The sequence below is a fragment of the Antedon bifida genome, chromosome 1 (genome assembly GCF_963402885.1).
Source record: "Antedon bifida chromosome 1, ecAntBifi1.1, whole genome shotgun sequence".
Classification (NCBI taxonomy): Eukaryota; Metazoa; Echinodermata; class Crinoidea; order Comatulida; family Antedonidae; genus Antedon; species Antedon bifida.
Window position 1 is genome coordinate 28,473,617 of NC_136226.1, and position 23,925 is coordinate 28,497,541.

General features: G+C 31.3%; 1 protein-coding gene across 2 annotated transcripts in view; it reads right to left on the bottom strand.

Moving 5' to 3' along the window:
• The window catches only part of LOC144848147 (protein kinase C-binding protein NELL2-like), a 49,494-nt gene that overhangs the window by 7,905 nt on the left and 17,664 nt on the right, over nt 1-23,925 (bottom strand). For both annotated transcript variants that reach the window (XM_078704848.1, XM_078704841.1), the window contains 6 exons: nt 9,033-9,303; nt 7,587-7,742; nt 5,604-5,732; nt 4,584-4,677; nt 987-1,072; nt 360-465 (listed from right to left, as the gene is read on the bottom strand). In XM_078704848.1, coding sequence (XP_078560974.1) covers nt 360-465; nt 987-1,072; nt 4,584-4,677; nt 5,604-5,732; nt 7,587-7,742; nt 9,033-9,303 — 842 coding nt within the window. The remainder of the gene's footprint in view (nt 1-359; nt 466-986; nt 1,073-4,583; nt 4,678-5,603; nt 5,733-7,586; nt 7,743-9,032; nt 9,304-23,925) is intronic.

Sequence of the window (23,925 nt, forward strand, 5' to 3'; positions counted from 1 at the left end):
TTATCTACTGTGCATATTGTATGTAAGAACATCACACCTAGTTCTCATAATTTGCATAGCCATTACAAATACTAAATCAAGGGATGATATTATTACAGACCTCCCAACTTGGAAAAAATGAAATATCTGGAGGTTTGATTATGAAAGCATGGCCAAACTATAGAAGGCGGTATAAAATTATTAAATCAAACTGTAGAGGAAACCTTTATGATAAGAGAGATGACACAAAATATACTCCCGTGATTGCAAATAATGAATGTTTGCCTTGGCCCTGTGAAAATTACAATGATTATTTATAAGTAGCATTAAGAATTAACAACTAAAAGTTGTACATAAAAATGGTAAGAAAATAACAATACCTCGACAATATGTACAACAGTCTGAATCTCTGTAGATAACATCTCCTTCATCACATGACACTTGCGGACAGGGTGTTTTGGTAGCAGCTGTCACCATGCTACCATCCTAGAGATTGAATGTCAGATTTGTTTATGCATGATACCGAGAAATCAAATAATTAGTTTCCATGCTACCAAGCATGCTACAAAAGAAGTATTATATCCAGGTACCATGCTACGAGAAAGTAATATAACCCAGGTACCATGCTACCAGTGTGAAATTATATCCAGGTACCATGCTACTAGAAGTATTATACCCAGGTACCATGCTACTAGAAGGATTATATCCAGGTACCATGCTGCTAGAAGGATTATACCCAGGTACCATACTACTAGAAGGATTATACCCAGGTACCATGCTACTAGAAGGATTATACCCAGGTACCATGCTACTAGAAGGATTATACCCAGGTACCATGCTACTAGAGAAATATTATATCCAGGTACCATGCTACTAGAGAAATATTATATCCAGGTACCATGCTACTAAAAGGATTATACCCAGGTACCATGCTACTAGAGAAGTATTATATCCAGGTACCATGCTACTAGATAAGTATTATATCCAGGTTAAAAAAAATTCCTTACCAAACATTCCATTTCTATGCATCGTGTTCCTTTACGAGCCATTCTTTCCAAGTGATCATACTGACTTCCACCATATGTACAATAGGCTGCACTCGGAAAAACATTAGAGACCATGTCAGTAATAATTTAATAGTAATTTATTTGATTGTTTACACTACAAAACTAGTTTGAAAAACAAGTTTGCCCAAATATGGTAGTGCTATGCCCAAATATGGTAGGGACGTCATCATGTCCATATATGAGCACATCACATTTTTTTGTTACATAAAGTTTGATAGTGTAGACAGTGTTTTTAAACACTAGACTAAACATAATGTAGTTACTGTGTACTATATTTTGACAATGTCCTTATTTTTTTCGCTTATATTATCAGATTTTACTAAGCTATCGCGCATCAGACAGCTAGGATGACCAGGGTTTATAATAGACATTAATATGCCAACCTCAGTCATGTACTGTTTGATAGATAAAATAATTAGCAGGCTTATGGTAATTATTTGCATCAGTGATGCGTTCCCAGAGGTTACTGCATGTTAATAATATCGCGTAAGCGTGAACTATTCTTAGAACTGGAGCAGTAAAAGAAAAATTGTTTTCACCTCAGGTTTTATAATTATAACTGACAATTATATAGTAATGTGTTAAGGGTATTGGGACTTGATTGTAGTATTTCTTTGGATGTACGATTGTTGGGAACAAGAATGCTCGTTTAGCAAACCTATGTTTACAATTGGTCATAAAATTTCCTCATGCAGATGAAATTCTTTATTAATTCAGTACATCTATGAATGGAAAACTTTAGGTGGCTGTAGGAACGCAGTAAACAAAACACAATACTGTGACAATCATATTTGGAATATACCTTGTAAATTCTATACCATTATTACTTTTAATACAGCACATCTATGAATGGAAAACTTTATGTGGCTGTAAGAATGCAGTAACCAAATCCAATACTATGACAATCTTTTGGGAGTATACAGTACCATTATTACTTTTATTGCTATTTTATGCTATTTTATGATATTGTTAGCTTTTTATTAACATAAATATTTAGTAATATTTATTACAATAACTATTCGGATTCATTTATTCTAAAATGTTTTAGGACAATGTTTTTGATATGGCCGCCTGTTTTTACATATAGAGTAAAACTTTAAATCATATGATTATTACTTTTATTGCTATTTTATGATATTGTTAGCTTTTTATTAACATAAATATTTAGTTATATTTATTACTATAACTATTTGGATTCATTTATTATGTTTGAAAAAAACATTCTAAAATGTTTTAGGATAATGTTTTTGTTATGGCCGCCTGTTTTCACATATAAAACATTACATTGCTTATGTTTCCCACATGTGTATAATATAAAACATACAATTTGATTCTCAGTTTTCACATTAGTCTTTTCTCTATGACTATACTCTGAAGAAACAGTCTGCTTCTTTATAGTAGTCAATAAAACCAAAGTATTTATGATGTTTTTATTAGGATAGTTGGATATTGTTACAACAAACATCTTCTTGTTTAATGACATGCCGCTGCGGTCTCTCATTATCTCCAAATGATACTGATAAATGAAACAAAAAGCTCTTTTCAAATTTCTTTGACAGGAGATTCTATTGTTCTATTTTACACAAGTTTTACTTTGTGTAATTGAAAATGTAACTTGACAGCGGTGTTCATAACAATGAATGCTTTGTTGATACAACAACAAATATAACTGTTGTAATTAATTGGCAAAGAGTTTGTTTAAAAGTTATGATTAAAAATTATATATTTTCGTTTTTTTTAAATTGTCATTGTATTGTTTTTTATTATTCTTTAGTACTGCTAAAGCTTGATTCCCACTTGGAGGCATGGAGTCCTCACTCAGAAAAAGAAAAAACGACATTAGAAAAAGTTCAAGCATGGGCAACCAAAATTATTCCTAACCTGAAAGACCTACCATACGAAACGCGGCTACAAAGATTAAGACTCACAACGCTTGAAGATAGAAGGAGAAGAGGTGACCTTATACAAACATACCGCATTATAACACAGAAAGATAAAACTGAGCCTACAAAAATGTTTAAGAAAGCCGAGTATGGAAAGACAAGAGGACACTCGTACAAATTGAGAAAAGAAAAACCAAATCTGGACAGTAGGAAATTCTTCTACAGCCAGCGTGTAGTGAATGACTGGAACAACTTACCACGAAGTGCAATATCTGCTCCAAACCTACTCTGCTTTAAAAACACATGGGTTTATAATGGGCCAAAAAGCCCCCTTAACCCTGCCACACTCTATCGAAAGAAGATGGACTGTGGCGATTCAAGGTAAATTCAAGGTAAATTTAGGCGCAAAGAAAGTGAGTTGATGACTAATCATAAATGAGAATTTGGATTGTCCATTGTTTCATGATTGGTCGTCCTTTTTGCATTGTATTCAACCTTACTGTATGAGTGACAATTCATTCATAATAGAAATAACCAGTTGGAATGTCATATTTTAAAAGAAAATTAACACTGGGCTAGCAAATATAGCATTAAAAATTGATATAAAATAATGATATGACATATTATTATGAGGGTATATCTAACATTACTTGGAAACGGGCTGAACTTCTCATACTCTCAATTTTGTCTGTTGCCTATACTGACAATTACAGCTCACATCAAATGCATTATGCAGCTACTAAATAGGGTATGTGATTCCCCTGCATCATAACTCATGCTTTGTGACGGCCTTGAGAATAATGTCTCTACATCATAACAAATGTTTCTAGGCCATCATTCATATCAGAAATGAAGTTGATTGATCGATACTATTTCAACATTTATGTTCGATGAGGAGCCCCATAAAGTGTGTTCACAATGTGATCGAAAAAATTATAGATTATTTGGTTGGGGAGGTATCTTCTAGTGAGGGAAGGGGAGGTGTCTTTTAGTGAGAGAAGGTAGGGGGGTGGGATGTGGAAAATGACCCTCATATTCTAATTATGCAACAATAGTATGATACCCTTGATAATATTATGAACATATAGTAAGTATAGTATAAGTAGTATAAAGCCACTACTAAATATAATAATGATGATCAAATAAAGATCGACCGAAACATCGAACCATATGGCTTCCTTCTCGTTATTTGGAGTCAGTAATATACTATGTTATTTAAACATAATCAGTGCATTTATTGGTTTTTACTCAAGCTGCATCTTCTTTTTTCCCCATTCATTTCATATGCATCCAACAGCAAGTAACTCGCCAATTACAGGATGGATAAACTATTTTATAATCAATTATCATGCTTATAAGAGTTTCATTTGGGAGTTAAGTTGAAAAGAGTTGTGGAACTACGTCGAGGATTGAACAATGGAACTACGTCAAGGATTGAACAATGGAACTACGTCAGGATTGAACCCTGGCCTTGGGATAAGAAAGCAAGCACATTAATGATAAACCCTTCCATCTAAATCCGCCATGCCACCTGCAGTATGGTACCCATGATACAATCATCATTACATAACCTACTCCAGGTATGTCTTCTCTACATTCAGTACTATTGCAGAGAGAATCAATTTTTTGTATTAAAAAACGGTTTTCCAAATACCTTTACATACGGGACAGCACTCGCCTTCCTCCTTTACTGGATTCTTACAGTTTGGAGCTGGACAGGTCATCGGACTACAGGATACTTTTCCTTCCTAAAATGGTAAATGGTATTAATAATTTTAATAATTTGTTTTAATAATTTAGGGACCATGTTAAAATTATTCTACTGCAGTAATGGCAGTACTACATTTTGTTTCTTTAACCTGTTTATCCTATCCTATTATTTATCAAGCTTCTTTTTGGTAATCATACAGTACACAGTGTACTGTTTATTGCAATGACTGTCTTATAAACGTCTACATTGAATCAAATTAATCATACAATATTGTAGTGAAAAATGTAGTTTCTGCAGTACCTGCAGTAGAATAGTTTTAATACTTAACATTAGAATTGCAAATACCAAACAGCCTACAATTTTGTACATACGTACTATATAAAACCATTACATGTCTTATATTATTATATTTATTTTTATATTTCATTTTTGCATTTAATAGTTTATTAATGATTCATTTATTTGTAATTAATTAACTCAATAAAATTACTTTATATAAACAAATTCACTTTCTTTCCAAGCTTTCACTTTTAAGTTTTAATTTACAGATTATATATCTTACTGGAAGTAAATAAATTAATTAGTGACAGTGAATTGCATTCAAAGTCATAAAGTTTTCTTTTCGACCATGTTTTTCTTTTCTTTCCACTCTGTTCTTTGATATTTTTTATATCAATTGTAAAGGCCCCCAATGGAAATTATTCCTTCTTGTAAAGATTAATTGGGTCAGTGCCCAAATATGGTAGTGATATTTCCAAATATGGTAGTGATATGACATCACCTTGTAAAGATTAATTGGGTCATCCTAAATCTATTGTTCTTTGTATTGTTTTTTTTGTATTGTTTATAGATTCACTAAAAACAAATAAAACAATTGGTAGCTATAGAAATTAATTTAGAAGTAAACTCATCTTCTACCACCCCATCCCATCCCACCCTGTCTGAGAGAGCAAATTTACTTACCGAACAAGTACAATTATCGCAGCGATCAATCCAAGTTTCACCGTGTTGGTATGTGATATCATTTACCGTACAGCTTTGCACGCAGCCACATGTCTCAAGGGCAGAGATTCGACGCTCAGCAACAGACATCTGTAAAAACAAACAAAAAAATATACAACAAATAAAAAAAAGGAAATAGTAAAGTATTATTACCAATAAATTATTTTAAAATGATTAACAATAAAAGACACATTTTTTTGTGACGACAGAATGTGCTTTTGGGCCATATTATTTATGTAAAATTTGGGTCACATAGCGAGATCATAATGAATTTACTAATTAGATTGTGCATGTCCACTGGGTTTAAAATAAAGAAAATAAACCAAATTCAAAAATATATATGAATATAATAAATTTAGTCAAATATTTAGAATACTTTTAATAGCCAACCCTAAAATAAACTTTTGCAGCACTACAATTATAAAGGTTAAGAACAGAACTATCCCTTTCCCTAAAGCTTTGTCTACACTAACTAGTTTTAAAAAAGTGTGAAGTGCCCAAATATGGTAGTGATATTTCCAAATATGGTAGTGATATGACATCATCATGTCTATACAGTATATGAGTATACAAGTTTGATAGTGTACAGACAGTGCTTTACAAATTTATGTAGCATTTTTTTACAATATATTTTATAATCCACGACATGGTTTTTAAAATAGTTTTAAGGAATTATATAAAAAAAATATGTTCACATCTCAAATTTGAGTAAAGCATAAAAACGGAGGCCATGTTATATTGCTCTTTAAAAAAACTCATAAACTAGAGTAACATATGTTAAGCTGTTGTACATGTTGAATGCGATTTGCTTTCATATTTTTCAAACTACTCTCAAACTCGATGCGCGCGTCTTAAATTGCTTCTAGAAACCACTGAAACATTTGCCCGTTTCACCCTCTAGAGGTTTTATGCGATCACGAGAACACGCAAATTGTTGGAACTCGTTTGAAAGCTATTGATGATGATAATTGATGATAGGAGAATTGTATCTGTATCTGAAGATGGAAATTATTCCAGGGAGTAATTTGTAATGACTTTGAGTGCAATGGCTTGTTAGTATTATACCTAGGATAAATAATGCTCAATATTTTGCAGTATCAAACCAAGAAATAAAAAACAATTCAAAATAAATGATAATTCTGTGATAAGAACTAAGACTTATACTTAATATAAAAGATAACAAATAAACAAATTAAGCTCTGTCTACACTATCAAACTTTATGTGACAAAAAAATGTGATGATGTCATATCACTATTATATTTAAGCATATCACTACCATATTTGGGCATATCACTTTTTTTTTTGTCACATAAAGTTTGATAGTGTAGACAAATTGTAGCAACAAATACAAATTTTTACAGTTTGGAGCTGGACATAAACATTCTCAATACCATAATTGTACATGTCATTGTCATTAAAAGTTAATTGAACAATACCAGGAAGGCTATTAGCATGAATACACATGTAAACAAGAAAAGGATATAATTACATTATATGACAGTATAATCTGACTCCTAATCCCCCCTTCCCTATTTAAGAAAAATGTGGACACTTTGGTAAATTCCAGACAGAGCTTTACACAGCCCCCTGGAATTATACTTGGTCATATACATAATAATATGTTAGCCCCAAGAAATGGAGAAATTATCTAATATAAGCATGATTAGTTTTAAACAAAAAGAAAAAGACAACAAAAAGAAAACAATCAATTGAAGTTCCATATTTTGGTTTTATGTCTGTATTGAGATTCGAATCGTCGACCTTACCTACCTACGGAAAGTTTCATACAGTTAAACCACATAAGGTTTTTTTTTTTACTTACATAGCTACATATCAAATCAGAATATATGTTTTAATAAATCTGTTTCCAGCTGACGTTATTCATAATTGTCCAAGCGAAAGCAAAAAAAAATCAATGTGAACATCTTAATTAAGACGCCTACCTGATGCTGTAGCTTCTGCACGACTTCTTCCAAGTCAGTTACCATGCCAACCATCGACAGGTATTCGCCGCAGGTCGGGCAATTACGGTCAAGCTCTGGACATTGATGGAGAAATCCGTGATTTGCAACAACAAGTTTCACTTCTTGTACAATTCCCTGAAACCAAACATTAAAAAACGGATAGACTTAATAAAGATAGCGAATTTGATTATAATTATTATTTATTTATTCGTTCAGGAATCCAATCTTTACTTTAATTCATTTAATAATTCATTTATTTAATCTCCTATTCGATCAACTATTATCTTAAAAAATGTATACAGATTAACGCATTTATTTATTTGGAACGAATGGCCTTGGGCTAAGCGCAAGCAACAGGTACGTCTGGTCAAACTAATGTCTACAAGCAGCCTTGAAAAGTGATGTATATTATGTAGAAACTATACAGATTATCGTGTATTGTAAATACCATATTTATTTGAATAAACGATGATGATAATGATGTTCCATCGGGGGCGTTTATTCGAGTTCAAAGCAGGGCGTTTATTCAAAAAAATACATTAGTTGTATTTTTGCAGTGTTTTGCACAATTTTAATATTGTATACATTTTTTAAAAAATAAAATGATGTAGGCCTACTGTAGTATAGTAACTTTTAAAATCAGTGTATTTCTATTAAGAAATTGTATTTCACTTAAAATTAAAATAAAAATGGTGGCAGAAACCAGGATTTTTCAAATACAGGCAACTAACTTATAGTATTATTATTCTGTGAAATATAGAAATATATTAAAAAGTAGTTCATAATTTCATTTTAGCTGTCAAAGATGAGTGCCTCCTAACCCCTCTAGATCCACCCTTGAAAAATTCTGTTGTAACTTTAAATTATAGCAATTCTTTATTATTATATATCTGCATTCAAATTTAGTAGCTTGACAATTTCTTTAAGAAACACCACTATTAAGGGGACTTTGCTTTGGACCCAATGGTGTCTCATGTAAAGGGTCCTACTGTAAAACTAAAATATATTCAATCTTCCATTTTTATAATTTTCTTTCCGGGGAGAATTGACATAAAGATTATTCTGTGTATTTTGTTTAAAATTATACAATCGAAATTTCAGAAAAGCAATATTCATGCTTTTTGCATTGCAAATTGGAATAAATAATATAGAATAAATAATATTTTATCATCAACATGTATTTCTTCCAACCTAATGTGTCTTTTGAACATGTTCAAACAATGCAATTAATTACCATATGATAGTTCTAGTTACATTATTTGTTTCAATATAAATTACAAGTTTCAATTTTAATCTTGTATATGTTTGCATCATAGAGCTAAGCAGACAAGAAGAATTCAGAGAAAGAATTCTCATGCAACTACGAATAATCAGTAATAATCAAGGGATTTACTATCTAATAAACAAACACATCTATCAACTTACGGTAAATCGTAGTTTAGATGGTCCCCTTTGACCCAGCCAGATGTTTAGGTTTTTATTACGTATATCTGTATCTGGAATGAGAATGCGTCTTTCCGCGACCTTTACACAGTTTACGTACAGAGTGACGTGAGAACCGCTCACGCTAACTGCAACCTTGTGCCATTGGTTGATTGCGAACTCTTGGTCGAAGCCTTCGTTGTAAATCTTGTTCTGATGCGTGTAGAAAAATGTAACTTCATTCGTTTTTGTGCTTATCATGACCTCCAAGAATCTACACAAATGAAATTTTAAATGTACAACATTATATATAATTAACAATTAAATGTGTATATTTATAATAAAACAAATGCATATATAATAACAAACACATTGTATAACGTTTTGTAAAGTATTATTGCTTGGAAATAGTATCAAAAATTGCTTCAGCCCTGGTCTCATCCTTTGCTTCAACCCCGGTCCCATTCTTTGCTCCACCCCTGGTCCCATCTCTTGCTCCACCCCCGGTCCCATCCTTTGCTCCACCCCTGGTCCCATCTCTTGCTCCACCCCTGGTCCCACTATTTGCCTCACCCCTGCTCCCATCCTTTGTTCCACCCCTGATCCCATCCATTGCTCCACCCCTGATCCCATCCTTTGTTCCACCTCTGATACCATCCTTTGCTCCATGAAAGATCTATCCATTTGCAAACAGATTTTATCCATTTTATTAGGTATTTCTCAAACTATAGAAGAATTAACATCACAATCCATAGACTGTAACATCATCGTCTAAGACCAGTGGCTCAGGGCAACCTAATTATATTATTTAAATAAACATTTCAACCACCTCAGTATCGACAAAAGTTTCAACTTGGAGCCTATAATCAGGGATAAATATTTATATTGAGATGTGCATAGAAATTCTAATTCTCGTACAAACATAAAGCGAAAAAGACATAAACATTCATAGTGGCTGAAAACGACATGACTTTCGGCTAGGAAGACACTCAACGAATCGATAGTTAAGTTGCACCTGTCAGATGGTATCTTCATAAGTATAATCACTTATCTTGTCAAATGTTTGAGCTTGACACATGCTCATAATAAAGGGTATTTAGCTATTTAGAAATACTGATGCAATAGAAGAGCCTCCAATAAAAAAAAAAGGAATTACGCTATTTTATTTATTTATTCAAGATCCAACAGCGTATCACCAATATAGGATCGCCACATAATTTAAAATTTGATTTACATAAAAATATATTAGGAAAACAACAGATTTATATATTATTTATGACATAAAAATGTCAATGTCGTAAGGAAAAATATGAACAAAATCATTATGATTGGGCAACCTGACAAAAACGTTTTACAACTTTTTGCATTTCTTATGTTTTCTTCCACTCGTGTAGGTCGTTGAAAGAAAGAAAAAAATGACAATTTAAAATTTAAAATGGCAGGCATTCGATACTCCAAAAATAATAACATATAAATAAATAAAAATACTTTTTAAACTTTTTATCTTTTATGTTTTAAAGGAACAACACAATTTTTTAGTCCGAAAGGACCTATTAAGATGTAGAAAAATGAAAATAAAAAATTTAATAATATTAATTTTGCTATTTCGATATGAATTTTGAGACTACCTTTTGATAATGAGTTATTAAAAATCAAATTATATCAGGTTTTGTAACACCTTGATATCCTTAGAGGTTTAAACGTTGTAAGGTTGAAGGCGATGATAGCAAAACGCACACAAGCAATAAAGCCTGAATAAAGCCGCGATTCTGTACTGTATGGTTGAACAGGAACGACAAGTACATTGATTAGGTACTGTACATTGTAACGACTCCGCGGGGAGTTGGTTAAATTGTCTAGATGCCCTTCTGACTAACTCAATTAATTTATAGATGACAAAAATGATGTTGCTTTAGCACTAGGGAAATTAAGATTGTAAAATAATGCTAAATGGCCTTTTCACTTGATATAAAAATAATGTTTATTTTAGTAAAATATCAATGGATGCAAAATTAGTATCGCCATTAAATAGGTTTACTGCTTATTCTATAAATATGTCATATTTCAATTTAACTATTCTTAATTATTTTTTGAGAATTAAGTGTTTAAAGTTCTTTATAATGCACTACCCATCCGAAGGACAACAACACAATGAGAGAAAATCAATGGATAAGCAGATAGATCTCAACCCCAAGTCTCAAATATGCGAGCCATAATATCTCTCGCATGGATTTACGCTATACCACTCTCGTCTCAATTAGATCAAAGGTAAATAAAATAAATACCAAGATTATAATAAGAAAACAAAAACAACTGTCTTTATAATATTACATAATTCAACTAATTTAAATTACTGTAATTATAGATAGAAAAGCAAAACAAAAGTTGAAGTGAAAGCAAAAACAATTTTGAAATCTAAAGCTCTGTCTACACTATCAAACTTTATAAATAATAATAGTTCATTCTTATATAGCGCATACAAGCAAGCTCTCTAAGCCCTGAACATTATTACCCCAGTCATTTTTTAGATCAAACACGTATGGAAACATACTCCCATAATGCAGCTAGTAATCAGCGCAAAGTTGTGTCTTGGTCTAACCGGGTTCCCATTTATACACCTGGGTGGAGAGAGGCAAACGTAAGTAAAGTATCTTGCCTAAGGATACAAGCAATGCGGCGAGAGTTGGATTCGAACCTCGGTCTCACGATCAGTAGTTTAACGTCCAACACCCTGCGCCACACGCCTCACATGTGACAAAAAAATGTGATTTGCTCATATATGGACATGATGATGTCATATCACTGCCATATTTGGGCATATCACTACCATATTTAGGCACATCACACTTTTTTGATAGTGCAGGTTTAACATTTTTTTAACATACCATGGTTTCTTAACCCAATGAAAGTAGGAAAAACTGTATAACATACAGTCAAACATACAATACAATATATAGAATTATGAATATTACTTATCCCACTCAATTATTCACAATACTAGTTGACTATCTCAATTGCATCTAATGTGCTTATTCTGTTCAGTAATCATGGATGATTTATTTGATATTTAAACAAAGAGAGACAAGGCAATTGTCTTCAACATTAACAAAGAAAATTGGACATGTTCTTTCTTGTTAGAGAGACGATGTTCACATTCATATTTTACAATTATTTAAATTGTCAAAATGATAAGATGAGGTATTGTCTCCAATGAATACCTTTAACTAAGACAGCCATTGCTCCAACTAAGACAGCCCTTGCTCCAACTAAGCCCTTGAACTAAGACTCAGTCCTTGCTCCAACTAAGACAGCCCTTGCTCCAACTAAGCCCTTGAACTAAGACTCAGTCCTTGTTCCAACTAAGACTCAGTCTTTCCTTTAACTAAGACTCAGTCTTTCCTTTAACTAAGACTCAGCCCTTGCTCCAACTAAGACTCAGCCCTTGCTCCAACTAAGACTCAGCCCTTGCTCCAATTAATACTCAGCCCTTGCTCCAACTAAGACAGCCCTTGCTCCAACTAAGACAGCCCTTGCTCCAACTAAGCCTTTGAACTAAAACTCAGTCCTTGTTCTAACTAAGACTCAGTCCTTGCTCCAACTAAGACAGCCCTTGCTCCAACTAAGCCTTTGAACTAAGACTCAGTCTTTCCTCTAACTAAAACTCAGCCCTTGCTCCAACTTAGACTCAGTCTTTGCTCCAACTAAGACTCAGTCCTTGTTCTAAGACTCAACCCTGAGTGCCTGTTGAGATAGAGTTAGAGATACTTACTATACTACAGTACGCCTAGATAACATACAGATAAAGAGTATAGAAATAAAGATTCGCAGTTATAACACGAATGCACTCCAGCTGTTCCATAAAGCCTTGTCTACATTATGAAACTTTATGTGACAAAAATAAAATGTGATGTGCCCATATATGGGCATGATGATGGGATATCACTATCATATTTAGGCATATCACTACCAAATTAAAACCTCAATCCTCAGGTGCTTGGCTCTGAATGTTGAGATACAGTATATGTTTTAATAATTCGTTTTAATTTACATAGAGAAACGCAAACTCATGAATGATACTGAAATGAATATCATGAAAAAATAAACATGAGAAACATACTGTAGTTATGATCATTATACTCATCTTTATTTTTAATTAGTAAACACGCTTTCTTAATTTACAATTATTATTACCATATCCATGGCAACATGATGCACTAAAGATACTGTATCCATTAAAGCTGACAAGTCTACAAATGGTAAACAGCAACTTGATGAATCAATGAATAAAGGTTGATAGGGTCATTTGAATTGAGAAGAACATTTATAATGGCTTTATGTTTGTCTTTAACTAGTGTACTTAAAATGTTTCTACTAAGTGCGAATAATTTCCGATGCAATATCGATTCATAGAAATTAGTACTATAATAGAACTCCTACTTTGGGACACTCCTATTTAGGGACACTTTCCCGTGAAATTATTAAGGGAAACAAATATATGTTATTGTTTATTTACAATATTTATTTTTTCTTTTCAGTGAAAAAAAAAACACTGGAGAGAGACAAGAGATGTTAATAACCCTATGGCCAACCACTGATGAGAGAACACCCCTAATAAAGGGACACTTGTCGGACCAAAATTCGAAAGTACTAAGATATTAAGAACTGTTCAATTCAATCTATATTTAGAAGATTACCGACACGTACATGTACTGTAGTATCGACGTACGCTCATACGTAAAAAAGAATTATGTTGACGATCTAGTTTACAAATTTTTCAGTTTACGAATAACCCTTGGTACAGTGGGGTACGTAAAATAGACGTTTCACTGTAGCAGTAGTAAATCAATACAAAATTTACCTAAAGTGCATAGTCGTCAACTATACAACTATACAAATGCACTGTCGTTAATATACCTGGACTTGTTTTTGTAATTCGAATAACAATCTGATGCCGAGGCAAAAGAAAAAAAAGGAATGTTAATTTTGTAATGAATTAAATAAAATATCGGAAAGTTTTAAGTATAGAAATATTTTTTCAAATTTCATACACATCTTAAACAGCAAGTAGCCAACATGATAGATAACTATATATGCTTATAAACTATGTCTAATTTGTGGCTTAGGGAGTGGAGTACAAAGAATTAAAACCCTGGAACCAGGTCAGGATTGAACCCTGTACCGTGCAAGTCAAGAATGTTAAGCAATAAAATTCAATACAGATACAAATTGTTCCAGTTTTATCAATTTGAGCTCATCAACGTCGGCATATTTGTAAACAACTTGTTCATTAAACACTAATGACTTGAGTGTTGACCCAACACTAATGATGCAACTACTTAAAGACGTCTGGCGCTTCATTATGCCTCGAAGTATCTTTAAGCCAAATATCTAGGTTTAGGTCATGTTTTAATGAAGACTCAAGGCAGTGATGATACGCAAAAAAATTGATACAGAATGATATTCTTGAAATACAAATTATTTTTATGATGAATAAATTCCTCAATAATTAATAAAAATGATTGTGAAGAAGTAACGTCCATGATACATAATGATGATGTTGATAATATGATAACGGATAATGATATGTTATTCTGATATTGATTTTTGATCTGAAATTGATTGTGAAGAATGTTGAAGTAAGCATAGTGATACATAATAATGATGTTTATAATTTGATGATAACATTGATAACGGATAATGATGTTATTCTGATATTGATTTTTGATCTGAAATTGATTGTGAAGAATGTTGAAGTAAGCATAGTGATACATAATGATGATGTTGATAATTTGATGATAACATTGATAACGGATAATGATGTTATTCTGATATTGATTTTTGATCTGAAATTGATTGTGAAGAATGTTGAAGTAAGCATAGTGATACATAATGATGATGTTGATAATTTGATGATAACATTGATAACGGATAATGATGTTATTCTGATATTGATTTTTGATCTGAAATTGATTGTGAAGAATGTTGAAGTAAGCATAGTGATCCATAATGATGATTTTGATAATTTGATGATAACATTGATAACGGATAATGATTATTCTGATATTGATTTTTTGTAATGGTAATTTTATCATAGTAATGCAGGTAATGACATAATTTATGATGATGACAATTGTAATTATATAATTGATGATAAAAGATGATATTGATTATATAGATAATGGTGATGATTGTATTTATATTTGTGATAAAGTGATAATGATAATAATAATATTAATTGTAAGCCTAATACTCTAATATTACAAAGCTTGATTTTCCAACAGACTTTAATTCAAATCAGCATAATCAATTGATGAATATGCTTTCAGCAATAGACACACAGCCAAAGTGTGCCAAACATTTTAACTGTATACATCAAAATGATATTTCATTCAAAATTCATAAATACACAAGCTTGTGAATGAAATAAAATTATAATAATTATATTGATATAATGAAATAAATATTTTTTCATTTACCTCTCATTTTAAGCTTATGAATGATACAAAAGGTACACAAAAATCAGATTTTTTTCCAATGAAAATAAAAATTATTAAAATGAAATTATTCACTTAATACCATACATTTCAAGCATAATTGAAACAATGATGAAAAAAATACAAAAGAACGGCTTTGGCTTAGTGTAAAGATGATAACAGCGAGACGATAGTTACGAAAAGACAATTTTGTGTGCGATAAAAGCAAATGACTTGTTTTAATAGCTGAATACATTTTTAATGAGCGTCAGCAGGTTCATCTTGATTACTATACCTGTCGTCACAAGTTACCGTGCCGTCATTACTAAGAACATCATTGCAGCTAAAAAAACATACATAGTTAAATATAACATTTGTTTACCACCACTATAAGAAATTCTTTGATATTTAAACAAAATGAGTCAATATGGATTAAACTAGCAAAGGAATATGAGAGTGACACAAGTTGAACCAAGATTCCTTTTTATTCTCGATATGTAGGCACCCTACCAATAGACCACTGAAATGTTCACAAAGAGTTAAAAACATGTGTAATATTATTGAAAAAAAAAAAACTGGATCGAAAACAAAAAAATTCCCTGAAAAAATGCAATTTAAAGCAAAATATACCTAAATTGTCATGAGACAATGGTTTTTAGTTAAAATAACCATTTCTTTTGTCATTTTATAAATAATTATTTTTGTTGATTTGGTTTCTACAGAAGTGAGTAACTTTATTAAAACTCCACAAGGTAATTTAGGTGGGTTTGTCTGAACCATAAAAACACACCCTGGCTATGGGGATTTAAAGATTCTTGACAGCACAACAGTTTCATTTTTTTTAAATCAAAATATTTTGCTTGTGTTTTGTTTTTATATAAAAAAATGCCAAGGAAAACTACAAGTGAATTCACTCTTAAAAAGGTGGCAATACTAGTAATAGGTTTTATATTTTAAATTTACATCATTTCATGAATGTGGAAACTAGTTGCTTCCATCTTAAACCACTGGATCTTCTCAATAATATTCAAAATGGTTTACATTGAATTTAGCTCAACCTCTTTCATATCGATATTTTATTTTTAAAGAATTTTGTTTTTGAACTACAGTTTTTCAAAAATACATTAAAAATATCTTTTCACATGATTTATAATTATAGTTTAAGGAAAACTAAAACGACAGGATGTTGGAGCCAAGAAAGTGCGGCCTGAAATCTACGTTTGAAAATTAAATGCAATTTCTTAGGTTTCCATCCGATATTGATCGTTACTTAAAGCATACCCTGGATGACCTTAAATGACCTTTCCGTCTGTAGTGGTTCAGGTACATTATTGACTTTTTAGTTGTCATAAGATAATGAAAGACAAATAGAGATTTCTTCTCCTCTGGGATATTTTTATAATTAGAAAATATTTAGACAAATAATATTTGAAAGAGTATGTTGTGGTTTTCAACTATAGAAGCAAGAATATAAACAAGAAATATTTCTTACAAAAAACGCTGCTCGCTTATTGACGTAACAGTTTTAAAGAAATATTGTCCCTCTGAAAAATATTTTTTATTTCAAAATTGTTTTTGAATGTGTCATTTTATTGTCACATAATAGTTATTTTACCTGAAAAAAATGTAATTGAAAGCAAAAAATACTTAAATTGTCTGTCAGACAATGGTTTTTGAGTTATAATTAAATGTTTCTCTTCTCTTTTTATATGTGAATTTTGTTACAGAAGTGAATAACTTTGATATGAAACACAGACTCAATTTAAGTCTGGGGGTCACTTCATCACACCTAGATACTTCAATCATGGACTGTTTTGATAATAATTCAATGATTATCTGACAGCCAATTACAGTATTATATAATATCATGGGACTCATAAATACTGTTAGACTCTTTTCCCAGACGTTTTTTGGGTCCATCAGCTGGTACCTATAAATTATAGTCGAGAATCATTTTTCGCAAAAATGTCAGTGTCTAGTACTATAACTGCTGCTTGCTTTCATCTAATAAATCAGTCATCTCTTGTGACATAGCGGGCTAGAGCAGCAGCGTGAAAAATAATAAGACACTATATGATTACAACAGAACAGAATAAATGCAAAGAATGTAAACACATATTTACGTTTGTTCTTCCTCTCCTGAAATACACTTCCAATACAATATACTGATTTCCAGAGGTTCAGTGACAAAGAATAATAACAACTTATATAATAATACTTATTAAAATTAAATAAATGAAACACAAAGAAATATAAAGTAAAATAAATAAAGGTAAAAGATGATCAAGTTAAAAAACTAAATTTGAACTTCAAACTCATTTTTGGACACTAAAAAAGATAAGTGTTATTCAATAATAAAAATTTTAAAAAAATATAGTAGTATAATAATAAAACAATGTAAATAAAATATCATCCATTTTAAACTCCACCGTTTTTTTTTTCATAATATCATTCTTTCACTATAATACATCAGATTTAAGGCAAACAATCAAACAACTGATTTAGCTTTGTGACGCAAAGCTAGCAGTAATCAGACATTATCAAATTAAAACCTTGGTACCCAAGGAATTTCTAACTATTAAGAATGTGATGTGCCCATACAGTATATGGACATGATGATGTCATATCACTACCATATTTGGGCATATCACTACCATATTTGGGCACATCACACTTTTTTTGTAAAACTAGTTTGATAGTGTAGACAGAGCTTTAGGACTCTTAAAACTATTTTAGATATAATTAATTTCACCGCAGACCTATAGGATCCTGATTGGCACACAGTAAACGGAAGGAAGTAGTTCTCCTTGAAAATAAACTAGGCCGCAAATATCTTGTATCAAAATATTCAATCAATTAACCCAATTCCAATTGTAAAGTACAACTATACCGAATTAGGTATACAGGTATATATTGTACATGTGGTTACTTTTATACCAATGCAGTATGTACTTAACGTTTCGCTTTAAAAGTACATATATTTCTTTCTGACATTTCTATTCTAATAATAATAAAACCTCAAAAAGAAGCCCTACAGTATTTGGTCTGCAAACGTAATCTCGATTTTAAGATAGCATGGGCTTCTTTATAAGATGGGCTTCTTTATAAGATGGGCTTCTTTCTAAGATGGGCTTCTTTTTAAGATGGGCTTCTTTTTAAGTTGGGCTTCTTTTTAAGATGGGCTTCTTTTTAAAGATGGGCTTTTTTTAAAGATGGGCTTTTTTTTAAGATGGGCTTCTTTTTAAGATGGGCTTCTTTTAAGATGGGCTTTTTTTTTAAAGATGGGCTTTTTTTTAAAGATGGGCTTCTTTTTGAGATGGGCTTCTTTTTAAGATGGGCTTCTTTTTGAGATGGGCTTCTTTTTGAGAAGGGCTTCTTTTTAAGATGGGCTTCTTTTCAGATGGGGGCTTCTTTTTGAGATAAACTATTTTGAATATCAAAGGAACAAGGTGATTTAAAGAAAGCCCAGATAAATTTATGATTCATATATAATGTATGATTGTACATTCATTTTATAGTAAAAAATATATATACTAAAAAATGAAGCCCATGGGCTTCTTTTCGAGGTTTTACAGTATGTTTTGATCTGTTGCATGTTGTCAATTAAGTGTTACCTAAATAGGGAGGGGTGTCCCAAAGGGAAGATAATACATGTATAATTTTTTTTTAATAACATTCTGAAATAGATAAATCTAATTTAGATAAATCATAAAATCAGCAATACCATTGTTTATGTTATCAAACAGAAAGAAATTTGATATTTAATAATCTGAGAGAATTTTTAAAATAATTATTCAGTTCATTGTCACAGTGAATCCTTTCCTTCCTGTGTTTACTGTAGCTGTCTCTTCTGAAGGTCTAACTCGTTAAGGATACATAAAACGAACCGCTAATACAATTAACACAAAGAATATAGTACACTGTCAATGTGAACTAAAATAATGTATGAATGAACTTTACTTAGGAGCAACAGCAGTTAAGTACATACCCACACTTACAGTACAAACGTGTCCTGTCAGTGAGAGGTGGTTGGTTTCCTTTACCAGAGTCTTTTTTATAACAAAACAGTATAAATGTTATAATAATAAAATAAAAAACTGTTATGGCCAATTTACACAGTGGTAATGGTAAAAAATATAGAATCTATGTTATTCCTTAAGACCATTTATTTTACACACAACGTGGAGTGGACGGGCGGTTTCCGGTCAAGACAGACACAGATTCTATGTGGGCCAAGCTACATGGTTTTCCGCTTACCATTACCGCTGGTCTTTGAGTTGTATAATACAGATGTCTTAATGTACTCTTCAAATTTGTTTGAATGGGGAATGAGGGGGATGGGTTGTAACTCTTCTAGGGGAGGGGGAAATGGTCTAGCCTGGCCAGAACCTTAATAAAGGCAACGATATCTACTGTAACAGTATTCTAAGTGTGACCTCATTTCCCTATAGCAGAATTCAACAAAATAAATTGTTTCCATGTCTGTCTTGAAAAATAATTCGAAGCTGTACGATATTTGCCTCGCATAGAACGAATCCGCAGAGTGAATTTAATGAAGCGTATATAAGTAATCATAATGCTTCACAAATAGATATGAACTTACAAGATAATGTGACTGCATTATTGTACAGAGACTTAGTTGTATACAGTAGTTTTAACACCAAAATGCATAGTTATGGATAATTTATCCACTATACTTGCGATATCATCCTCATATTTCTTCATCAAGTATTATATTAAAGTTATTAAATTTCAACCTAGCTTACACTACAGTATGTGATAACACCTTCATTGGTAATTTTATTTATATCATTAATGTGATGGCAATATCAGTGTCGCAAGCGCAGGTGTCATAAGTGGATCACACGTAAAAAACAAATAAATTAACTTATTAAAAAATAAAAAACTAAAATAATATTAAATAATTATTCTCAATTTAGGCATATTGTCTAGGCTAGCCATAAGTGAGTTCAAACAAAAACAAAATCTTATTACACTAAGCCCTGTCTACACTACCAAACTATTTGACAAACAAATGTGATGTGCCCATATATGGACATGATGATGTTATATCACTATCATATTTAAGAATATCACTACCATATTTGGGCACATCACACTTTTTTTTATCATACTAGTTTGATAGTGTAGACAGAGCTTAAGTCTATGAATGAGTGGCAGTTGCTTTTTGTAATGAGAAAACAATCATGGCAGGATTTGGACCCAGGACCCTGTTATCCGACCATCTTAACCGCTAAACTGTACAACTATACTTGCATAGTAGATATTACAGGAAATTTATATGATGAAAAACAGAGCATTAAGCTAAACTCTCGTAACAAGCGTTAGTTAAAAAGAATGCTTTTTAGTAGTCGCAATATAAATGCCATAATGCAGTTGAATGTGTGCTGCAAAAAAAAACAATCATTTTGGACAATCATCGTTAAATTTACATTTTAAGACGTCCAGGAAGGAATGTTAAATTTATTAACTATTTCACATAGAAATGTCAAGCAGAGCAGCTGCAACAAAACCGTCGTAAAATATTTTTAATAGGAGAAAATACATTCCAAGTTTTAAAAACAAGTATTTTTTTTCTGTATTTATGGATTTAACTTTAAGCAATAATCTAAAAATATTAAAAGAATATTATTTTATGATTTCTGTTTCAGCGATTGTTTAGTTAACATTGTGGGAAAGATTAATTGCGTATTATAAGTAGAAATTTGACCCCAGGATTGAAGCCAAGTCAATTTGTTTAAGATCATCCATTACTTCGAACAAATAGCGGAAGAATAACAAATTAATTCCCTTTCATTACCCTCGGATTTGCTAAGAAAATAATAAAAGCGGATCTTAGGATTGAAGAAATTTGACAGAATGGTTGGATGACAGGTCTTACAAAGAAATTGTCTCCACCCAATAAAAAATGCTGAAAACATGAATTTAAGATGAGATACGTCAGTTTATAGAAATTTTAATATTTTTAATTAATAATTTTAATTATGATAAATAACAATAATAATTATGTCATGATAAAATAATTCCTTACATAAAAAAAAAATCAATCAATTTTTTAGTCACAACAATGTTGTTCCGAGCAAAAGGTTGTTTTACTAAAACAATAATTTATTCAACACTGATTTTGAATGTTGTAAAAATATTTTATGGGGACTAAAAAGTAGCTTTCATTTTTGGTTAATTGGTTCATTTCAAATATATAAATAATGTATTTATCTACTGAATTTATCTGGTATAAATTTTTTTAAACAATAACAAATGATTTATATTGTAATATGTGGTTGACAATTTCTTCCATAGAAATAAAATATACTGGACTAAAAAAAATGTATTAAGCATTTCAATCTTACAAGGAATAAAATATACAGCTTCTGTGAATGTGTACTACATTAAATTTTATTTTCTCTAGATTTAGAAAAAGAGACAAAGTTATAAGATGTTGTTCTTGAATTTATAAATGTCAACCACCAAAATATTAAAAGAACTATGCTTGTATTTTATTTATCTTGGAAAAAAAATGATATGAAAATTGCTAAAGATATATCAGATGAACAAATCCGAGATACAGTATAAGAAGATACAGAAATCTAGTACATTTAGATAATAGTCAAAGCCAAATTGCCAACATTATCCGTAGCTTAAACTACAGCTTAGATGTTAATGTGCGCTTAGTTGTATTGAGCATTGCTGAATATGGTGACATCATTTCAGTATGTTAGCATGAAAGATATAGGTTGAAAGACAATCTATTGTTCTATCATCTCATCTTGTTTTACAATTACAAAATACAATCACAAATACAATCTGCATGTTTTAGTGCATACTATGAAATTACGACTTTAAAGCAGGATTGTGTCCTGTTTAGGAGAATACTTCTCATTTTAAACTTAGAAACATATACTGTAAGTTATTATAAACATCAATAAATATTGATATTGTTTTTATTTTCACATTGTTGTAAAGAGAAAATTAAGTTCAACAAAATACTACATTTAGTCACTAAATTAGAAACTGGAATATCTAATATATTTTTTAAAAAAAGTAAAAATATTTATTTTTATTAAGTTAATATTATAAAAAGTGCAAAACCATATTAAAACAAAATTGCCCTTTTTTTCTAATACTGTATGTATGTTTGATATTAAATCCTGGTACTTATACAGTATCATAATTGTAGTTAGAGCGATGTCTGACATGAATTTTCAAAAGGAATATATAAATCTGAATCATGTTAAGCTCTGTCTACACTATCAAAGTTTATGTGACAAAAAAATGTGACATATGACTACCATATTTGGGCACATCACACTTTTTTGTCAAACTAGTCTCGCATAGACAGAGCTTTAAATATAAATATTCTTATTTTTTCATTCATAAAAAGATTATTTTTAGTAACAAGTACAGGTTTTGTGCAGTGCACTAGTTTAAACATTTTTATATGAAAAGAAATTATGAATCAAATCTATATTCTCAGGGTAACCGGACTGAAATATTAACATTAGCTGAATCGTTGATTAAACTCAGCCTTGCAGAATGTAATAGGCATCTCAATGCTGTAGGCGTTATGTATTATATGAATGATTTCTCTGAATTTAAATTTATTGGTTTGTCAAGTCTGCAACTTTAACTGTATAATATTGCTTCCTAATTAGTAGTATGATACTTATGTACTCTAGCCAAATGGATATTATGCTCCGTCTATACTATCAAACTAGTTTGACAAAAAAAAGTGTGATGTGCCCAAATATGGTAGTGATATGCTAAAATAGGATAGTGATATGAAATCATCATGTCAATGGGCAAATCACATTTTTTTGTCACATAAAGTTTGATAGTGTAGATAGAGCTTCAGGCTTAGTCAAACTAGTTTGACAAAAAAATGTGACCAAATATGGTAGTGATACAGTACGCCCCAATATGGTAGTGATATGATATCATCATGTCCATATACTGTATGGGCACATCACATTTTTTTGTCACATAATGTTTGATAGTGTAGACAATTTACTGTACTTAGATAAAAGATAAAGAGAGCTTGGAATGTATATCAGTACTTTCTTTCAGTTGGGTACTGGTCATTTTCCAGAAATTCAAATTAACAGAATCCCTATATGAAAGGGATACCTACGAGATCAGACACATGTCACTTAATAGTGGTGTCCTCTCAATCAGTCGTACCGTAGTGATATATTTTCCCTGTTGATTTCAGGAGTGTCCCCTTACTTGGGTATTCTACTCAATGATCAAATGAAGAGAAAACGAGCACAGACGACATGAATATGGTCAAGGAAGGATTAGTGCTTGATGTGCAAGATAGGAGAAAATGAAGATGATGATACATAGAATGAAATGACAGTTGGTTAACTGATGCAGCACTTAATGCTGTAGTGATTAATTATAAA